This window comes from Lactuca virosa, chromosome 5 (genome assembly GCF_052849685.1).
Source record: "Lactuca virosa cultivar CGN04683 chromosome 5, Lactuca_virosa_CGN04683_v6, whole genome shotgun sequence".
Taxonomy (NCBI): Eukaryota; Viridiplantae; Streptophyta; class Magnoliopsida; order Asterales; family Asteraceae; genus Lactuca; species Lactuca virosa.
The window spans coordinates 372,141,528-372,161,330 of record NC_136430.1 but is presented as its reverse complement, the minus strand read 5'-3'; the positions used below and the strand labels follow the sequence as shown (position 1 = coordinate 372,161,330).

The 19,803-nt window shown below is 33.0% G+C and overlaps 1 protein-coding gene and 1 long non-coding RNA gene across 6 annotated transcripts; both read right to left on the bottom strand.

Annotated features, from left to right (window-relative positions):
• Positions 1–2,486: 2,486 nt before the first annotated feature.
• Positions 2,487–18,800, bottom strand: LOC145117263 (uncharacterized). 5 transcript variants are annotated; one of them, XR_013712586.1, is made up of 4 exons: positions 18,559–18,800; positions 17,659–18,366; positions 12,175–12,243; positions 2,487–2,748 (listed from the first exon to the last, which is right to left on the bottom strand). It is a non-coding gene; the product is annotated as an uncharacterized LOC145117263 (long non-coding RNA). The 5 variants fall into 5 exon arrangements; XR_013712585.1 differs by lacking the exon at positions 2,487–2,748 and adding an exon at positions 11,898–12,063; XR_013712587.1 differs by lacking the exon at positions 12,175–12,243 and having other exon boundaries at positions 2,488–2,748; positions 18,559–18,799.
• LOC145117262 (subtilisin-like protease) lies at positions 4,970–7,372 on the bottom strand. Its single transcript, XM_079053570.1, has 2 exons — positions 7,171–7,372; positions 4,970–7,098 (listed from the first exon to the last, which is right to left on the bottom strand). The coding sequence occupies exons 1-2, from the start codon at positions 7,355–7,357 to the stop codon at positions 5,099–5,101; spliced, it is 2,187 nt and encodes a 728-aa protein (XP_078909696.1). The 5' UTR covers positions 7,358–7,372; the 3' UTR covers positions 4,970–5,098.
• Positions 18,801–19,803: the final 1,003 nt, after the last annotated feature.

The following is a 19,803-nucleotide window of genomic DNA, read 5'->3' as shown; positions in this document are numbered from 1 at the left end:
AAAAATTATTGACAAACATACAAGGCGTATAGCATTTTCTAGAATATTATACCCTTGCAAATACGATGCTAGGAAAATATCTTTTTCATGATGAAAGTTGATCGCATCAACTAACTCATTTACAACACTATTTGTTCCGAATTCCTCATCGGTTCCACATTGCAAGCCTGTGATTTTTTGCGGGTTTATGAAGGCACATTTATTATCGTGTTGAAACATTGAATGTAGCGTCCTATATATATATATATATATATATATATATATATATATATATATATATATATATATATATATATATATATATATATATATATTATAAAGGTAAACTACTATGAAATATTAGTTATTTAAATGTTAACATACTCACATCTGAAAGCAAAAAATTGAATCAATATCGAATAATTGAATCAATATCGAGTTGCTTATTCGTCATAAGCTTTTTAATCACGCCCGAATAGATTAGAACCTGGCTCACTTCTAACATGAATTGGATATTTTAGTCCTCCCAACTCCAAAGATCCCTGGCTCACTTCTAACATGAATTGGATATTTTTTGCGGCTCATAAAATTTTTATACAATAACTTGATCTCCGGCCTGCCATTTAGTTCTTTTGGCATTACAAATTGTTGTATTTTCTTTGCAAGGGGCAAAATGTTGGTTTCCTCGTACTTTCTTTTTTCGTGTATCTACATTAAAAAACCATTTGATCAGCTAAAAGTTTTAAGGGCTAACAATAAGTTTAAGCTACTACTTCATCACCAGGATTATAAGTATTAACCTGTGTTGATGATGGTATCGGTGTTGGTATCGTTGTCGATGTATGGATAAACAAAAACTATATATATTATTGAACAAAATTTTAAGAAAAAATCACAAATAACTTATTACAACATAGAACTTAGAAGTCCGCATAGATGAATTGGATTGAGGTTTTGTACAATTGGGTATTTAGTTGTTTACAGATAGTATGAAGAAGAGTGAAGATGGTAGCGTGGTCACGTAGTAAAATCAGAACAAACAATTCAAAAGAGTCGACTAAAAGAAACAATTTACCTAGTGGTCGACGACTGTGAAGGTGGTGGCAGAGGTTTGACGGATGGTCACCGGTTATGGAGATTTTATTGCCAATTGACAGATGAGTTTAACTGATGGTCACCGGCAGTGAAGGGATAGTTGATAGTGGTCGCCGGTGATGAAGAATTGTTAGTGGTCGTCGTCTGTGTAGACGATGTTGCAACGTGTTTGGAGACGGGTAAACCGACGGTAATTTTTGGAAGAGAATACGTACCAGTCGAATTTAGGGTACAGGAGGGTAGTTTTGGATGGCGGGGATTTTAAATATTTTGGGTAAATTACTTTCCAAGTTTCAATAACCGATCGGCCCAATTGAATCTTTTCAATAGTATCTATACACAAATATCACACTTTTAAATTAAGATGTCGTCCATTAAATTATCTTATGTAAACTATAAAATTACCTTTAGATTTCCAAATTTACCTTTAAATAGTATCTATACACAAATATCACACTTAGATTTCCAAATTTACCTTTCCATGTAAACTATAAAATTAACTTAATATAACAATTAATCTAGTTTTAATCAAAACTACGATCAAATTAACAAACAAAAATATAATATCAATTACTAACTAAAAGAAAACTAATTTGAGTGATAAATGATTATATAAAGATTATTAAAGGAAAATAAAAAAAACATACCTCAAATAACCAAGTAGGTCGTCGATTTGATTCTCAATTAAGCAAATAGGTTGTCGATTTGATTTAAAATAAATTAATGTTACGGCTTCAAATTTACATATAATAGGGTTGAAGTGTTTATATATATAATAGGGTTGAAGTGTTTGTATAGTAATGGTTTATGAGTAAAAATAGGGATTAAATAAGATTTTTAGATAAACAGATGTTGATTAAATAAGATGTTTTAGATAAATAGGAATTAAATACGATTTATTAGGTATAAAAGGGCATTTGATTTAATCTAAACCAAATAAAATACACCAAATAGAATACGGCCTATTTTGTTAGTGTATTCTATATCTTAAATAGAATACACTAAATAGAATACATCTACTACTATTCCCGTATCCTATTTCTTTGTAATTTATATTTGATATAGGATACACTTAATAGAATACGGTTATTTGATATCATGTATCCTATTTCCCATTAGAATACGAAACTAGTTATATCCGTATTATATATGGTGTCTCCTATTTGTTATTTTCTAGTAGTAAAGTATTTTAAATGCACCAAAAAACTGTCATGATGTGTAATCATTCGTGCCAAAATGGTCTTCATATAAGATCATATAACATACTTTTGAATGCACTCACGAACTAAATCTGGCACCTTGCTTAAATAAGGCTCTATCAGAATTAGAGATAAGATATTAAAAAGGTAAAATCTTTAAACCAAATTTCATGAGGCATAAGCCTCTTTAGACCAAAACTTTCCTAACGGATGTATACATTCTAGTATCATATTACTTGAAAAAATTTAACGACTTCAAACTATTTTTCTTCAATAAACAAGTGACGCGATCTCATGATCCCACCACTACAAGTCGGAATTTCTAAAATTTAACAACATTAAGGACAATGTCATGAAGCTCCAAAGGAGTTCAATCCATAATGAAATCTCATGGATTGTGAATGATCCCAAACATCTTTCCTCTTGCAAAAATCCAACGCATCATCATAGTCATTTGAGCCAAAATATTTGTCATCTTCACTTGCAAAAGAAAAATCATGGTGTCATCAATCTAATAATGAAAGATCATACTTATAGTATCCATGTGAAAAATTAATTATATAACTTATATAAGGTTTAGAACAAAATCAATATATGGAACATATTAATTTGTTGGGTAAAAATATCCATTAGGACTTCGACAAGTCCAAAGGAAAAAATTGAGTAAGGTTAAAGGCTAGTATAGGATGAGACAATGATAATTCATTATAAAGACTCCAAGGGTTAATGGATTTTGAATCTTAAAACCTTGAGCTCTTGTACCATTTTTATAAATATGATGAAAAACAAAAAATATAGAGTATCAAGAAGAAAAAAATATAGTATGATTGAGTATTGGTCAATTTTTGGGTACAACCAAACCCAAATCGTAAAGTTTAGTTTTTGGTTTTACAAAACCATTGAGTTCAGCTTTTTGGGTGGCTTTTCAGTTTTTTCGGTTTCTACCTACATGTGGACGGGTTTCTGTTTTTTTGTTTAAACGTGTAGGTTTTGGGCTTTTAAGTTTCAACGTACTTAATCTTGTAATAAGAACAATCAACATAATAATACTACTCAAGTACTAAAAATCTCAAATGTTGATGCTAAAAAAAATTGAACCTAGAGCTTAACGTGTAGGTTTTGGGCTTTTAAGTTTCAACCTACTAAATATGGTAAATCAAATATGATGTCATGGGAAAAACCTATTTTTTTACCTTGTATGATATGAATGATATGGAAGATGGTTTCTTGTTAGCTAGGATTAGCTTCTATAACTGGATAGATTAAAGTTTAAACTCGTTGGAGCCTTGGAGGTATGCGTGTGAGTTTAATTGATTGATGTGTAATTTTTTTTGTTGTAGGTTTTATTTTTGTGGCCAACAACAATTGTTCTCTACATTCTATGTTGATTGTTGTTCAATGAATTCTAATAATGTTAAACGAAGTTTTTTTTTTTTTTACCCATCGTTCTAAGTTGTTTTTTTTTTTTTTGCGATTTGAATACACATTTGATTGTGAGAGGAATTGTTTGAGTACTACCTAAGTGTTAGGTTTCTTCGTTAACTATCTTTTTCATATCTATTATTATACATTGTTAAGATTTACAAGTTATATATCTTTAGAATTTGCCGGTAGGTTCTGAGACCTAAAAGTTTGGTATTGATAACTAATGAATTTGGTATAAGCTATCCAGAGTGGTTATGAACTCACGTGTGAGTTTTCTATATGGCATACATGTGACACACTAACTCACCGGTGAACACCGCCTCGTGGACTGGTGGTTTGGCTGTGGAGTGACTTGTAGTGGTTGTGAAGACGAAGCAAGATAATGATTTTGATTGGTTCTCTCTTTTTTCCCTCACATTTTCTCTTCTTCTTTCTCCTCCTTCTTGCCTCTTCACTACCAATCCACCGATGAACACCATTTCTACAATCTAGTGGGTTGATTGTGAAATTGTAAAATACCTACGTGATACTGAGTTGGCTGATGGTTTGGCTGTGACCACTCACCACAGCCTAATAAGTGAGAGAAGAAGTATAAGGAGGGTGTCAGAATTTTTTTTTTTCTTTTGGGATAAGATGGGGTTTGTTTGTGAATTAAAACTTTAGAGGTATGTTTTCTCCAATAGAACTCCTATATTTTCTCAAAATATTCCAAGATAGTAGGATTAACATGGGACAAACAGAAAAACATGTTACTACATATTCTATGTTTTTAACACTCCTATTTTAATTTAAACAAATATGAAATAATTTTAACACGTACGTCCTCAATGCTATTTTTTTCAAGCTAAAGATAGAACAATAGTCTCGCACAAATAGTGAATCGAAACCTGCTTGAACTTTAAGGGGTGTTTGGATAGGGAAAAAAATAGGTTGCTTATTGTTTATTGCTTAATCCTACCGTAATAAGCAAATTTAAGTGTTTAGATAGAAGTCTTTAAAAATCAGCTTATTGCGGTAGGAATAAGCTAAATAAGCTGATTTTAATAAGCAATGGGGGGAATGCTTATTCCTTATTGGTTATTGTTTATTGGTCATTTTAATCATATAAGATGTTTTGTTTGCCAACCACTTAAAATGTTTATTGCTTATTGCTTATTCCCACCGCAATAAGCTAATCCAAACACATTTTAAAAAAGTGTTTATTCCGACCGTAATAAGCAAATAAACACTAAGCTAATAAACTAGAATTATTTATCCAAAGACCCTCTAAATATAAAATGTACGTTATGGAATTCCTTTTTTTCCCGATTATATGTATAATATTAAAGAATATAGATGTCGTACAAGGTGGGTAAAATTTTAATGTTGAATTGCTTCTCACGGTATCAATTATAGCTTGGTCATCCAAAGAACTTGAACAAAAATGGCGTTCTGACAGAGTATTTTCCTGAAACCCAAGTCATATATCCTTGACCATATCGACTTTTCACCTTATCCATGATGTCCCTAGTAAATGTTATTTTGTATGTTAACTTCTGGTACATCGCTATGAATCTGAGCCGTTGAAAAGAAGTATCAACTACTGTACATACACGTACACCTTGAGGAACAGAAACATTTCCGATGGTGTAGATTGAGTTTGGCATACCTACATTAGTCACTGTCCTTGAGTATGTTTTAGTATCACCTCTTTTTAAAGTAACCACAAAAGAAGGATAGTTTAGCTCCGTTTCTTTTATGCTTTTTATGCAAGAAAAAGGCTTTTTAATTATCATTGATATTTGTTTGGTTGTATACCCTAACCCACACAAATACGGAATGTAATCATCTGGTTGGATATCAAACACAAGACCCGGATCGTTGGCTTTTGATGGGTTGACATGACCTGCGCCAATAGCGAACATGTCCGCAGGAAGGTCTGTTTCATGATCTACAATGGGTTTTCCATATAAGCTTACTTGACTTGCTGTCGTCATCATAGCAGACTTGATTGCAGCAGGAGACCATTCTGGGTGTCTGCTTTTCAACAGCGCTGCTACTCCTGCAAGGTGAGGACAAGCCATTGACGTGCCAGACATGATCTTAAATGTTGGTAATTTGGTCATCATTGGCATTAACAATGGCCAAGCTGCAAGAATGTCAACTCCGGGTCCGATAATGTCTGGTTTCAGGATTCCAGGGCTTGCAAGGTTGGGGCCTCTTGAAGAGAAACAAGCCACCTCTGGAGCTGATTTTACACCGACTATAGTTCCACGTTGAAGGATAGTTGCGACAGCAGATGAAGTTGAATTCAGATACTTTATGATCTCAAGTCCTTCCTTATAACCCACATTTGATGCAGGAAGAACGTGAGCCTCTGGTACTGTAATCTCCGGACAAGCAATGCCATTCCGGAGAACCATGGCAGCTCCTCCGGCATCCTTCACCACCCTACCTTTGTCAACTGTCCAAATCGTACCACCCATATCACACAACACTACCTTCCCGTTAACATCAATATTATCTAGTGATCCTCTGCTACACGTTGCTGCTTTGTAATCACCATTTCCACCAGGGTAAACAAGAGGCATGAGCTTTTGATGGAAACTCTTTGGTTGGTATAACGATTCACCATCAAGTAATTTCTTGTTTCCGAGATAAACTGTCGTCCTTATTCTTCTATCAATGGTGCTAGCCCCAACTGTAAGCACCCATGGGACTGTGTTTGACAGTGTTCCCTTAGAAGGCCCGGAATTACCTCCAGAACAGCTCAAGAAGATCCCTTTCTGAATGGCTTTAAAGGCGCTAATTGCCATAGAATCTCGATAGAAGGGTACAGAAGCTCCACCAAATGAAATCGAAAGCACATCAACCCCGTCTCCAATAGCTGCATCCATCCCTGCTATACTGTCGCTTTCAGAACAATATTCCCGATTGCATACTTTATACATAGCCAAGTGTGCCAATGGCGCCATCCCAGTGGCTGTTCCATTAAAATTTCCAAATATATTTGCATTATCTACGAAATTCCCTGCAGCAGTACTTGAAGTGTGAGTCCCATGGCCTAGTGTATCTAATGGAGAACTTGTACTGCTAACAAAGTTTCTCATTCCGATCAGTTTGTTATTACAATACTGTCTCACTCCAACTTCACATCTTCCTTTCCATCTTTCAGGTGGAGTGGGGACACCAAAATCATGGAATGATGGATGTTGAGGAGTGGTTCCGGTGTCTAGAACCCCGATTATGATTCCTTTCCCGTGGTTGGAATCTTTCCACAAACCTGAATTGTGGCTTAATCCCATAAACTGCGCTGAATGAGTTGTATGCAACCGGAAGTGTCTTTCAGGACTTACAGATGCAACTCCTCTCATATTCTGTATTGCATATGCTTGCTTTGATGACATTTGTGCAGCAAATCCTGTAACAGCATAGTGGTATGCATGAATGATCCTAATTGGTTTCCATAACTTTGAGGTGGTGTTAGAATTACCGTTTTTTGACAAAAATAAGTTATAACGTTGTTCAAGGTCGTGTGGTCGATGGTCTAGAGAAAGTTGTTGGCCTTGAGGTGAAGTTAATTGAACAATGTAGGTTTTGGTTTTGAATTGATAGGCTTTGCATGTAGGAAAGGTGGTGAAAATGGTAAGCAAAATAAAACTCATAATTGTTGGCAACATTTCTCACTACGTATATATCATTGAAGGAGTAAATGTTTGCCTTCCACCTCAAGACTCAAGAGGTGCCCGGGGCAAAATACACATTTGCGCGAGATGAAGTGGTTTACTGATCATTGTTACAACTTCCCTTTATTCAGACGAATAATATAGAGACGTTTCAGGTTTCAACTCCATCCTCCAGATTACCTATATACATATAACTTGTTTTTTAGACTTGGAAATTAACTACTTCACAAAAAAAATTGGCCTTTATAACTTGGAAAATACTTCAATTCGAAGCAAATATATATCAGTTTTGATTTTTTTCTTTTAATGCATCTCTCCCCACTTTTTATAAATTTGTAATTATTTATTTTGCAAATAGATCTTCATCCATTTCTAAGCCATTTTCTATAGTATTTGGTTATTTATAATTTATAATTATTTCACTCTACTAGTAGTAATGGTATATCATTAACTGTTGCTCAATGAATTATGATAATGTTAAACGAAAAAAATGTCACTTTTTGCCCATCTCTCTAAATCGTTTGTTGCAATTACAATTCACATGTGATTATGAGAGGATTGGTTTGAGTACTACCTAAGTCTTACGTTTCTTAGTTAACTATCTTTTTCAGATCTCTTATTATACTTGTTAAGATTTACAAACTATATATCTTTAGAATTTGATTGCAGTTTCGAGATCTAAAAGTTTGGTATTGATAATGAATATTGAATTTCACATAATAAGTGAGAAGAATGGATCTTCATCCATTTCTAAGCCATTTTATATAGTATTTAGTTTTTTAGTTTTTTATAATTATTTCACTATACGTGACATTCTTTATTTTTCATAACTAAAAAAACTTTTCTTTACACTTACAAAATCACAATATCTTTGTTCGCGAAAAATTTCAGTATAATAAAATGTTTTGCTGAAACTGTCTCGTTTTATTTAAAATATATTTAGTAAAGATGTTGTTTCAAAATACAAAATCGTAAGGATCTCATAAACAATACACAATATATGTTACAACGTAAAGACATAATGGTCATAAACAATATTGCAGGTTGTCTCTCAATCACTCAGTACCTTAATCAAGTCCAACACTTTTAGTCCTTACCTATGATGTATATAATTTAAGTGAGTCATGTTGGGAAACCTGGTGAAACACATATGGTTTTGAATCCCACAATATTATTATGATAATCATCCATAACTATTAAACCTACAAAACCAACTATTACCACACAATATAGAAATATATAATCCAACGAAGATATATATATATATATATATATATATATATATATATATATATATATATATATATATATATATATATATATATAAAAGCTACTACAACCATACATACCCATCCCAATCGGATCTCACAAATCCTAGTCCATGATCATCTGGAAGACACACCTTACCCGATGAGTCATTTAGAACAATGGTTGACTACACAGCTAAGGGAGTCCTTAACCAAAGTAAGTCATAAAGGCACCCGAGCCTTCAGAGTATTTGATAAATATGGTATCACATTTCATCTACATAACAACGATCGAAGCTAATAATTCTTCTCTTACCTTCTTGTGATGCAACTCTCCTGGATCTTGACGTCGAATCCAAAGTCGAGTTACCTTTCTCACTTTTTCCTTAAGGGTTGGTTCTCCCTACTCGAGTACGAACCCTTATCTGCTGCTACTTACAACTGATCAAAGCCCAAACTGACTCTACCTATGTTATTCGTAACTCTTTTTCTTCTTGGAAGAAACTTATTGGTTGTCATATGAATGACTTTAACATCTCCAGCGCAGTATCACTTCTTGTACCTTCAACAAGTGATCTTCTCGCATAACACGACCACAATCCGATCAAGATCATGACAAGTACAAATTCGTCTACCAACGTACACGTAAATAAAATGGTATTAGAGGGTTTTACTAATGTAAATGGAAATTAACTAGTATCAATGATGGTTTCTAAACTCGGTACCATTACTCTCTCTGCAATGGGATGAGTAACCTTGTCGCGTTCCAAATGATCCTCTGGTAATGATCCTTATGATCATCTTTGAAGTATTTATGTAAAAACGCACAACGGATTTATACTAGCTACAATGATTGCAACTCCCCTGGCTTCCTGAACGAAAATCAATAGGTTTAAACCTATATGTTGTTAGTGGTACTTGAACCTGCACTTGTTCTTTCGTCCACCAATGGACCTTCAGTCCATGACACAATTTTGGGTGTTTCTCGTTTTCAGTCATTTTCAACTATTTTCAGCTCCAACTTGTTCCTTTTGCTTCAAGCCACGAATTTTCCTATGTTTATCAAATACATAGCATCTTAAGTATATTTTATTTTTAAATATAACAATTAAAATCTAAATAGTAAGATAATTACCCTAAAATATATGATTAATTTAGGCAATATCGGTCATCAATGAACACAATCACAGACCGATCGAGCATCCGTCTACACACCCGGTTCATCAGGTCCATAAATGATTTTGGTGCTTTGGTGAGCCTAAATGGCATCACCACAAACTTGTAATTTTCATAACGAGTCCTTAAAGTCGTCTTCTCTACATCCTCATCTTTGACCCTCATCTGATGATAGCCCGACCTCAAATCAATCTTGGAAAACCAAGATGCACCCTGAAACTAATAAAATAAATCATCAATCCTCGGTAGCGGGTAACAGATTTTCACCATGAGCTTGTTGAGATCCTTATAGTCTATGCACATCTTGTATGAACCGTCCATCTTCCTGAAAAACAAGATAGTTGCTCCCCAAGGCGAACTACTCGGACGAATAAACTCCTTGTCCAACAACTCTTGAAGCTAAGTGGACAACTCCTACATCTCTTAAACAATTTAGTTATGACCTTGGACATCTAATCCAAAAGTCTCTAACTTGGATAAGTCATCAACTACAATTGCTAATATAGACTTTGAATAAACATCAAAGTGTGCTTTCCACAACCACTGTCGAACTCTGGTATAATCAAACGTTGACCCTTAGATAAGGGATTAGTTATTCCTTCATTCTAAAAGATATCGTATGGACATGAGACATGGATACAAATAAAGCTCATAGTCCATGATTCTATTTCCCAATTTCTAATTTATGATGACTAAATTCAGACTACAAATTGAAGACATCAATTTAGTTCGGGCAAGGCCTTACACATGAATGTCCACATCAAATCACCGAGGGGCCCAAAGGAGTCGCTTTTCCTTTAAAGGCAAAAGGAAAGACTAAACTTTGACTACATAATTATAACTTTTACTCATCATGCCATACATGGAACTACATTAACAGTACCCAGCTACTGATGCGTTAATGTAATACCAATGCATAATAGATTTGCAAACTATAAACTTATGCATCTCTTCTTGAAGAATAGAAGATATTATCGTCCTAGAATTACTCGTGATGAATCCATGAAGTAATCTCTACGTGTAGGTTTAATCAATACTTAAAATCCTCATTTAAGCATTCACAAGTATAATAGCAATCTCCATGCCATGTCCCGTCACTATGAAAAATCTACTAAAACTCCATGATAGTCTTAAATCACAACTCACTTCCTAAAAGTATGAATGATTGTGGTGTTTCGAGTAAATTAATTACTCAGGAAGAAACACGAAAAATGAAACACAGTAATAAACTAATTATTCTGTGGTATCATACTCTTTAATATAAATTAATCCTTATTATTTAATTACCATAACAATTGCAAATTTATTGCTTGTATAAATGTTTCAGTGTAATCGACTTAACAAGTAAACTTTTCATTACTTCTCATGCTTATGCCCTTAGCATGCATATCATGTTTCCTTGGTTTATCTCTATTTTGTACGAATCATCGCAAAGATATTCACTTCACAACTAGATCTCCATCCTCAACGTTTTTCTTGGATGTAGCGGAATTCCCTCCTTCTATGTATTGACCTTCTGTGGCCTCAAGGATCATTAGTCAACTATGAAATTTTCTAGTCCAGGTACGCTCCTTAGATACTTCACTTGTACTAATGTAACCTGACTCATATTGTTGAGTCTACCACCATCTCCTACATGAAACCTTTCATGTTATCGGACTACAATTCAAAATGAATGTCCACTTAGACTTTGACTCTGAGTCATGCCTAAAAATTCATGTTACTTTAGCTCTTGCCAAATATGTTTTCTACTATCCAAAAGTAACCATGAAACAACTAGATTTCTCATCACACGGTATACACAAAATACTCATAAATGTTTTTCCAAATATTATACATCAAAACATTGGATTTAGTTGGGTATTTAAAAAGAAAAGTAAATACACATAGAACATACTAAAACTACACCCAAGATCTGTCTAGTGTTACAAAAGGTTTTACAAAAGACATAACTTTATTCAAAACATCTTCTACTTCTCCATAATTGTATTTCCCTTGCCTTGATTAACTTTTCATTCTTAACACAATCATACTCATAAAATAAGTACAAGCATAGTGAATAGTATATTTATAACATTTATTATATAATCGCATTCTCTATTTTCAAAAGTTTACATTATATGTAACATAACAACAACCTATAACTTATTAGGAGGCTTATGATGTATTTAAAACATACCATAAAACTCATATACTATTTCACTAACAATAATACTCTCCTCTTTATATTCTCTAGACATAAGAGACTTATACTCTTTATAAGTCTTATTGTAATACCTGTATCATTATCTCCATAAAACACTTTTCAACAACATAATATGATTTCATAACTCTAAATCACATAACACAATTCATAATTTGAGTTGAGGTAAATGTTAAACTACTCACCTTGATTAGGTTGATAAGAACTTGTTCCAATCCTGTGAAATCCCATCCTAATGCTTGCTTCACCGGAACCTAGCCAATAGCATAATTCTTATGTGGTATAACGCGTTCATAACCAATATCACCACAAAATAATTCCATAATACTCATCTATGTGTAACACTAGATTTAATTGTTCAATTTATTCATATACTTCAAATAAATCATCTATGTATCTTTATTAGACACATTATAGACTCAGTTCGTCCAAATCACTAACTTCAATTTCTGGGGTTTATAGCAATTCACTTTCAAATTCACAAATAATTGTAATTATTAATCTATGCGCTTAGAATCATGTAATTATCACTCCTAATTACTATCAAACTTCATAATTTCACCATACAAATGTCATAGAACAATTAGGGTTTGAAAACCTCAAATTTGTTTATGCCCTAGATCATAGATTAATCAACATATAATACCTAATATTGATTCTAGAAGTAGAAATCAATACATTAGTAGCTCCTTCGTAATCTCTTCTTATTTCTCCTTTAGGATATGACTAAAATCTCTTACTCTTCGAGTTTCTATGTTCTGGAACGAAGTGTGGAAAATGAGAAGTGAAAGGAACTCTCGCCCCTTTTATCTTATTTTAATTCATCACGCTGCTATGCCGTGGCTATATCCTTTCCACGTCATTGCATCATTAACTCTACACGTCATTGTTTTCCTATTATTCATGACACTTTTGTCCCGTCACTAAAAGTTTTGTCATGCAAGAACCTAGCATTCTACTTTCCCACGTCATAGTCTATCTTCACCACGTTGTCGAAATTATAAAGTACATTTCCCTCACTATCCATCTTACGTCAATTAAAGTACCGCTTTAGAGCCACGTCGTGGCCATACCCTTGCCACATCGTGGTTATTAGAATTTGTCAATTCTTTAGAATTTTTCATGTTTTACTGTCATTCACCATATCCTACTCTCATTGCATTAAGTCCTCTCTATTAAGAACTTATTTACACTTCAGAATCATATCACTCATTTATCACATCTTTAGAAATTTAATTCAAAGTTATAATTTACTCATAATGATCAAAATACCCTTTATTAGCACATAGTTTAGCTTTTTACACATATTCTTGCATGTCCAACATTATAACTATATTACAAACATCATATTTAATGATTGCAATATAGTTATCACTAAGATTCTCAAAATTCATTATTTACTAAAAATGACCCAAATGCCCTTTTGGCCTAAACACTTCTATTATAAAGTTACTCACTTTAACATATTCATATACAATATTTTACACTACTACTTAGTCATAAATTATTGCACTCTAGCGAAACAAGTGTCACAAACTTGTCCTTTGGTATCTTTCAATAACTCATTATATTCTTGACAGTTGTTTAGTGATTCAGTCGCACAAATTTCTAATCTCTCATTATTCTCAAAGCATTTGAGATATCAAAACAAGTACAAGCCATAGCATACATTATCAATCTTTATATCTGAAGAATATGGTACTCGACTCATCTTATCACTTTTAGGACTAGAATAAAAAACTTTAAGATTAACTCAAGTCCTTACTATGATGCATATGAAAAATTCCTTTCTTAAAATTTTCCATGTTAAAGCTTTTCGACACATTATTCATATATATGTGCTTTGACTGAATCCTATTAAACAATTCGATCTATACATTTGGATCTGAAGTCCAAGTATTAATGTTGCTTCCCCTAATACCATCATGGCGAAATAATTCATGAGTTTTTGCACTTTACAACTTAGGGATATGTTTCCTATGAGTGGTATTATTAGCAATAAGTAATTTCAGGAAGACAACGACACTCCCACTAGCTTTGACATGTACTCAAGACTAATCTGTACTTCCAGAAATACAATACTATTTGACTCTTCTCACAGAAACACATATTCTTGCTATGTGCTGCTCGTTTAAGTCCTTAAATACACTTATGTAGCTTACACACTTTATTTGGATACCTTGTACGTTAAAATTATTCCATGATGTGTCATCCATCCTTTGAAAGTTTCATGTTAAGGAAAGTCGTTTAAACATCCATTTTACCATATCTTATAATCAAAGAATGCAACAATGGAAACAAATATTCAAATAGATATTTTGTCAGGTACTGGTGAGAATGTTTCCTCATAATCAATTTCTAGAGTCTGATCGAAACCCTATTCCACCATACTAGCTTTGAATATGTGTACATTCATATCCATTTTAGTATTCATATTGAAGATCTAGTTGCAACCCATTGCCATAAGACTAGGCTTCAGATCAACTAATTTCAAACTTGGAGTATGAAGCATTTGAGTGACTTTGTTACAAAGCATTGTGAGTTGACTTCGTTAGAAAGTGATTAAGTTGAATTTAGAGTCCGAATTGAATTGGAAGTAATTGACCCCGAGTTGAATTTCATGTAGTTGACTCCAAACTGAGTCTGAATTCAGTAAGAAGCATCTGAACTGGTCGAATAACCATTTGGATCATCTGATACTTATTTGACCATGTCGTTCGATGCTACATTAGGAAATATATGAAATCTCATTTTTAGCACACAAATTTTGATCACATCATTCCGATTGTGTTAAAGCCACCGACTGATGAGCAAATGGGAAGAATTTTGTCATTAGCCAATATGAATCATCAATTTTAACGAGCAAAGTTTTGACCACTATCTTCTCTTTCCTTTGCTTATGTAATACTTCAATTTTAAAAATCATTAACCACCAAGCTATGTATCAATTCCTCCATTTAGAGCCATCAATTTTGACCTTCCATTCTTTCTTTATCGAATCATAACAAACTGTTTGCATAATTCATTCTCAGTGAATTTCAATTGGAAAGTCAATATTGCATCACCGATTTTGACTTTTGCCTTTTTCAATTAATCATAACAATTTTGACTTTTTCAATTAATCGCCCACAAACTTCTTGATATACATTCAAACCATCACGAATCAATCCCAAATAAGCCACCATCACAAATGATTACAACATATCTATTATTCCAAACTACGGAGCAAGAACTATATCATCACTTCACTTTTTGACTTCTAAGCTTTGACCATTAAATAAGAATTGAACAAAACAATTTACCACCGACTTGGATTAAGAATTAAGTATATAGACTCATGAACCATAAGAAGCTCAGAACCAATCAGATTGTAAGGACATTAATTTTGACTTTTACTATTAAGCATTAACCAACACATCTTCATTTACATCATTGTTAGAAATTGGGTAGGGTTTATAGTGGAGATCCATATACCCCTTGGATCATGTAAACACTTTCTGAACTGATATTTCTACCATACGTCTGGGTTACAAGAAACTCAGCCTAGGATAATCCCAATGGGACAATTACGAATCTAGGCACAGAAAACGTAAGCCAAATTGCTAGAAGGTTCTGAGTTCGTATGAAGAAAACGAGAGCTAAAAGGTAATAATTCTCCACAAAAAGAGAGTTGTTTATATGGAAAATGATAAGTAGGGTTTCGTTTTAGGGTTGGCCGTCATGCGTTGCTTTGGAAACAAGTCAATGGAATCTTGAATTAATGAGGAAATCAATGGTTTCCAAAACTGATGATCTTAGTCAGTTTTAACATAATCACCCTCAAGAATTAGATTTTTCCACTATGTACCCACTTGTAAAATCTGAAGAGTTTTTGGGGCGCTGCCCCTTGGACCCTGCTAGGGGCGCTGCCCCTAGACCTCGCCAAAGGGGCGCTGCCTTCAGACCCCTAACTTGTTGTCGAACCGGCTTCTAATTCGATCTTATACAGGCATGCACTCCGCACATAACCAAAAATATATTAGAGTACAAATTATAAAGCCCCTTAGCTCACAGGTAAGTTCCAATTACACAAAATGTCATGGTAACACTAAAATCACTAACAATCATTTACTAAGCACATCTTCATTGACATCATTTACTAAGCATCAGGTACTTGCTTTTCACTTCGAGATGAAAATTTTTATTTTGATGAAAAATTTTTACTTAGAGATGCAGCAAGGATAAAATAATCAATACCCTTAAAAAAACACAAATTCTTATTTTTCTATAAGTTGACAAAATTTTATAGGTTGTTATTTTTATAAAGATATTAGTTAGGCAAAAACTCGTATGTCCTTGTTATTTTTATAAAAAAAAATTGCAGGTCCTTGTTCGTTGTTATTATTATACAAAATCAGTAGGTTGTTGTTATACAAAAAAAACTCTCGGTCCATTTTATTATTATAAAAAATACCTCAGGTCCTTGTTATTATTATACGAAAAATGGCAAGTTGTTATTTTTTATATTAATTTCCCAAAATAAAAGTAAGTTATTATTTTGATAAAGTAAATTGTGCTACACCTCCAATACATTTTACCTGCTCAAGAAGTAGTAAAAAAAAGTGACCAAAATTGCAAATTACTTAGGCTAGTAGGAGTATGAGGAGATCATCATATTTTTTGTTGAATTATAATATTCTATTTGGATAGAATAGGCTCTGAAAACACTACCAAATGCTTTGGGGTTACATCTTGATAATGAATACACTATTTTAGTGAAGGAGTTAACTTGGTTTTGCATTCATTTTCTTGTTTTGATCGAGTACCATGCACATTGCTATAACATTAGCAAAGTTTTTCTTGCAAAACCAACTTATAAATAAGTTACCGGTGCATTAAATCCAAAGTACATGTGCTTAATCCAAAGATGGTGTCAAATTCATTTCTTGCGAAAAGAAGCCATTATCGGGGGCTCAACCAACTTGGGGGCTCTATGCGACCCAAAAATTTAGGACCCTTTGGCATTTACTATACTTAATTTAGTTTATAAGTCAAGCCATGCCCCTGATTCGTATTTTCTCTTAGACATGATTATTAATTAATAGATTAATAATAACAATGAACAATCACCAACACACCTACAAATGAACAAACAATAAACTTAAAGTAATGGATTATGGATTGATAGAAATACATGTTGCCTTGAGAATAGATTATAATGGAAAACTCAAAACTGAAAAACTCAAATTCAGTGCAACCCTTATTAAAAAAATATAAAATTGAAGATTGTCTTTTTATTATGTTTAAACTTGCAGTGTTTTAATTAAAAGGAGAACTCAAACTTGCAGGATTATTAAAACGGTTGTTACAGTCAATTCAGTAAACACAAATTCACAAAAAACACAAGATGTAAACAAAATAAGGTATCAAGTGAAAACAGATAATGAAAATAGATTAAGGTATCATATAAATTCTAATAACCTATAATGATGCAGGAAACCTTTAACCTTTTATGATATTCCTGATGATACTAACAACACAAAAAATAAGTGGAAACAGTAACTCAAAAATCAAAAATCAAACAGAAAAAAAATAGAGAATAGAAAGAATCAAGTGAAAACAGAAACATATAATGAAAAAATTGGCAATTAACCCTAATAGAAACCAGAGGATACGAGCAACGCACATACCTTGAATCTTCAGAGTCTTCAGAGAATCCGATAATGGAGAAGGAAGAAGAACATAAGGAATAAGTTATTTCAACGATTCAGGAATCACCGAATCAGACAACCTTTCTTTCACTCTTCAACAGTTCAAGAACGAGATTGGAGAAGCCTACTAGAATCGAGAACGGAGAATTAGTCAATCTGAGTTTTAGAGTACAAGTCTGGGAGAATGGAGAAGGAATGAAGAAGAACAAAAGTGTAATCGTCTTTTTAATTTTAGGCGTGTAATGTATCAGTGAATGTAGAAACCGAGAAGAGAAACTATGGAATATTGGAATAATCAACATTAGAGGATTTAGGTTAAGTGATGCCCTTTACAAAATGGGACCCTAAGCCCTAACTTATATTTTTAATACACAGAGCCGACAACATTCATTCACTTACAGACATCTAAAATCAGTAATTACCTAAAGGAAAAAAATGCCATTACACATTCATTCGCCAACACTTCATTTGGTTTGACTTGTTTTTCCACCATGCATTTGGATTTTATGAAGAAGAAGAAGCCATGGAAAGGTGCGGCTAATTTTCCTCCTCAATAAATCGATACTTATGACCTGGTAATAATTTCTCATATCGTGCAGATATTGAAGAAAAAAACATTAAATGATGACAATAAATGGAACCCTTTCTTGACAGCCATGAAACGCAATTCCATTTATTGCACTTATCCTACAAAATTAAAAGAAAAGATGGCTTCTATCAGATGCAAGAAGTAATTGAAGTTGTTGTTCAGATAAGATCTATTTGGATATTCATATGAGAAATTGAACCCAAAAAATCATCACATGTTGGTGAGAGATGTCGAAGGGCTATTGGGATCTATCGGATGCAAGAAGAAATCGAACATCACCATTGATTTACCTTCATCTGTTGGATTGTCATGTGAAAATGTTGAACCCTGCTTTTCCTTTCCCTCCATTTGATCGATACTCAGGCATCCACAATTAGAGTTTAATAGAAGTTGAATAGATGGTGACAATGATTGAATAGAAGTTGAATGGAGTGTGGGTGATGTGGCAATCCATTGAACTCTTTAGAGTTCAATGGACTCTGGATGCCCTCATATGAGAAGATGAACCCACGTTCCTCTTAACTTATCTACTATCCATGTCATTATAAAAAATGTATGCCGCGTCCCTTTTTTAACCGATCATCTTACTAGTAAACCTATAAATCGGTTAGATTAGAAAGGTAAAATGTAATATAAGGTTTGTTTGAACATACAATTAATATAAGTGTTTTTTTAATATAGATCAATAATATGTTGTGGTTTTTTTTGAAACCCACCAACTTCAATTCTTACAATTTTGATATAAAATTCGTCAACTATTGTCAAATCAAGAGTATTGATAAGGAATTTGAAAACTTATTTTGATCAGTAAGATCTAATTATATTGATCCTATGAATAAAAGAATGAATCAAACAGTTTTCCTGAATGCAGACGTCAAGCAAAAAACGATTTTGAAAATAGGTGAGATTCATATGCAAGACATTTAAGATCTATCAAAAATAAACTTGATCCAAAGATTAATCAATCGCGTTGATATTGAGGGGTGTTTGGGATTTCTTATTTAAAATGCTTATTAATTTTCTTCGATTTGTCACCGGTAATAAACTCTTTTTAGTGTTTGGATAGAAAACTTCGATAAGCACTTATTTTGTCAAATAAGGAGTTTTTGATAAGTTGATCTTCCGTAATAAATTTGAAACTCCTTATTAAGGTTGGAAACATATTCACATTTTTACCCCTTACCCACATAATACTTATATGTTTATCTTTTTTATATTGACATTGCAAATATAGATACCCATCTACAACATTCTTCTTTAACTCTTTTCTCTCCCCATTGCATATAGATATAGCTTTTACTATTTGTCTATTTTATACTATAATTTATGTATGTGTTTTGAGTGTTCAGTAAGACCATCTCCAACCCATCTTTATCTTTTTTTTCAAAAATGGAATAAAAAATAACGTAAATAGTGTTTCATCTTTAGTATTGTTATATTGTTTACCCTAAAAAGTATATATTCCTAATATAATCTTTTTTTGTAACTTATATATATTTTCAAAAACACATCTTCTACTAATTAGATTTTATTAA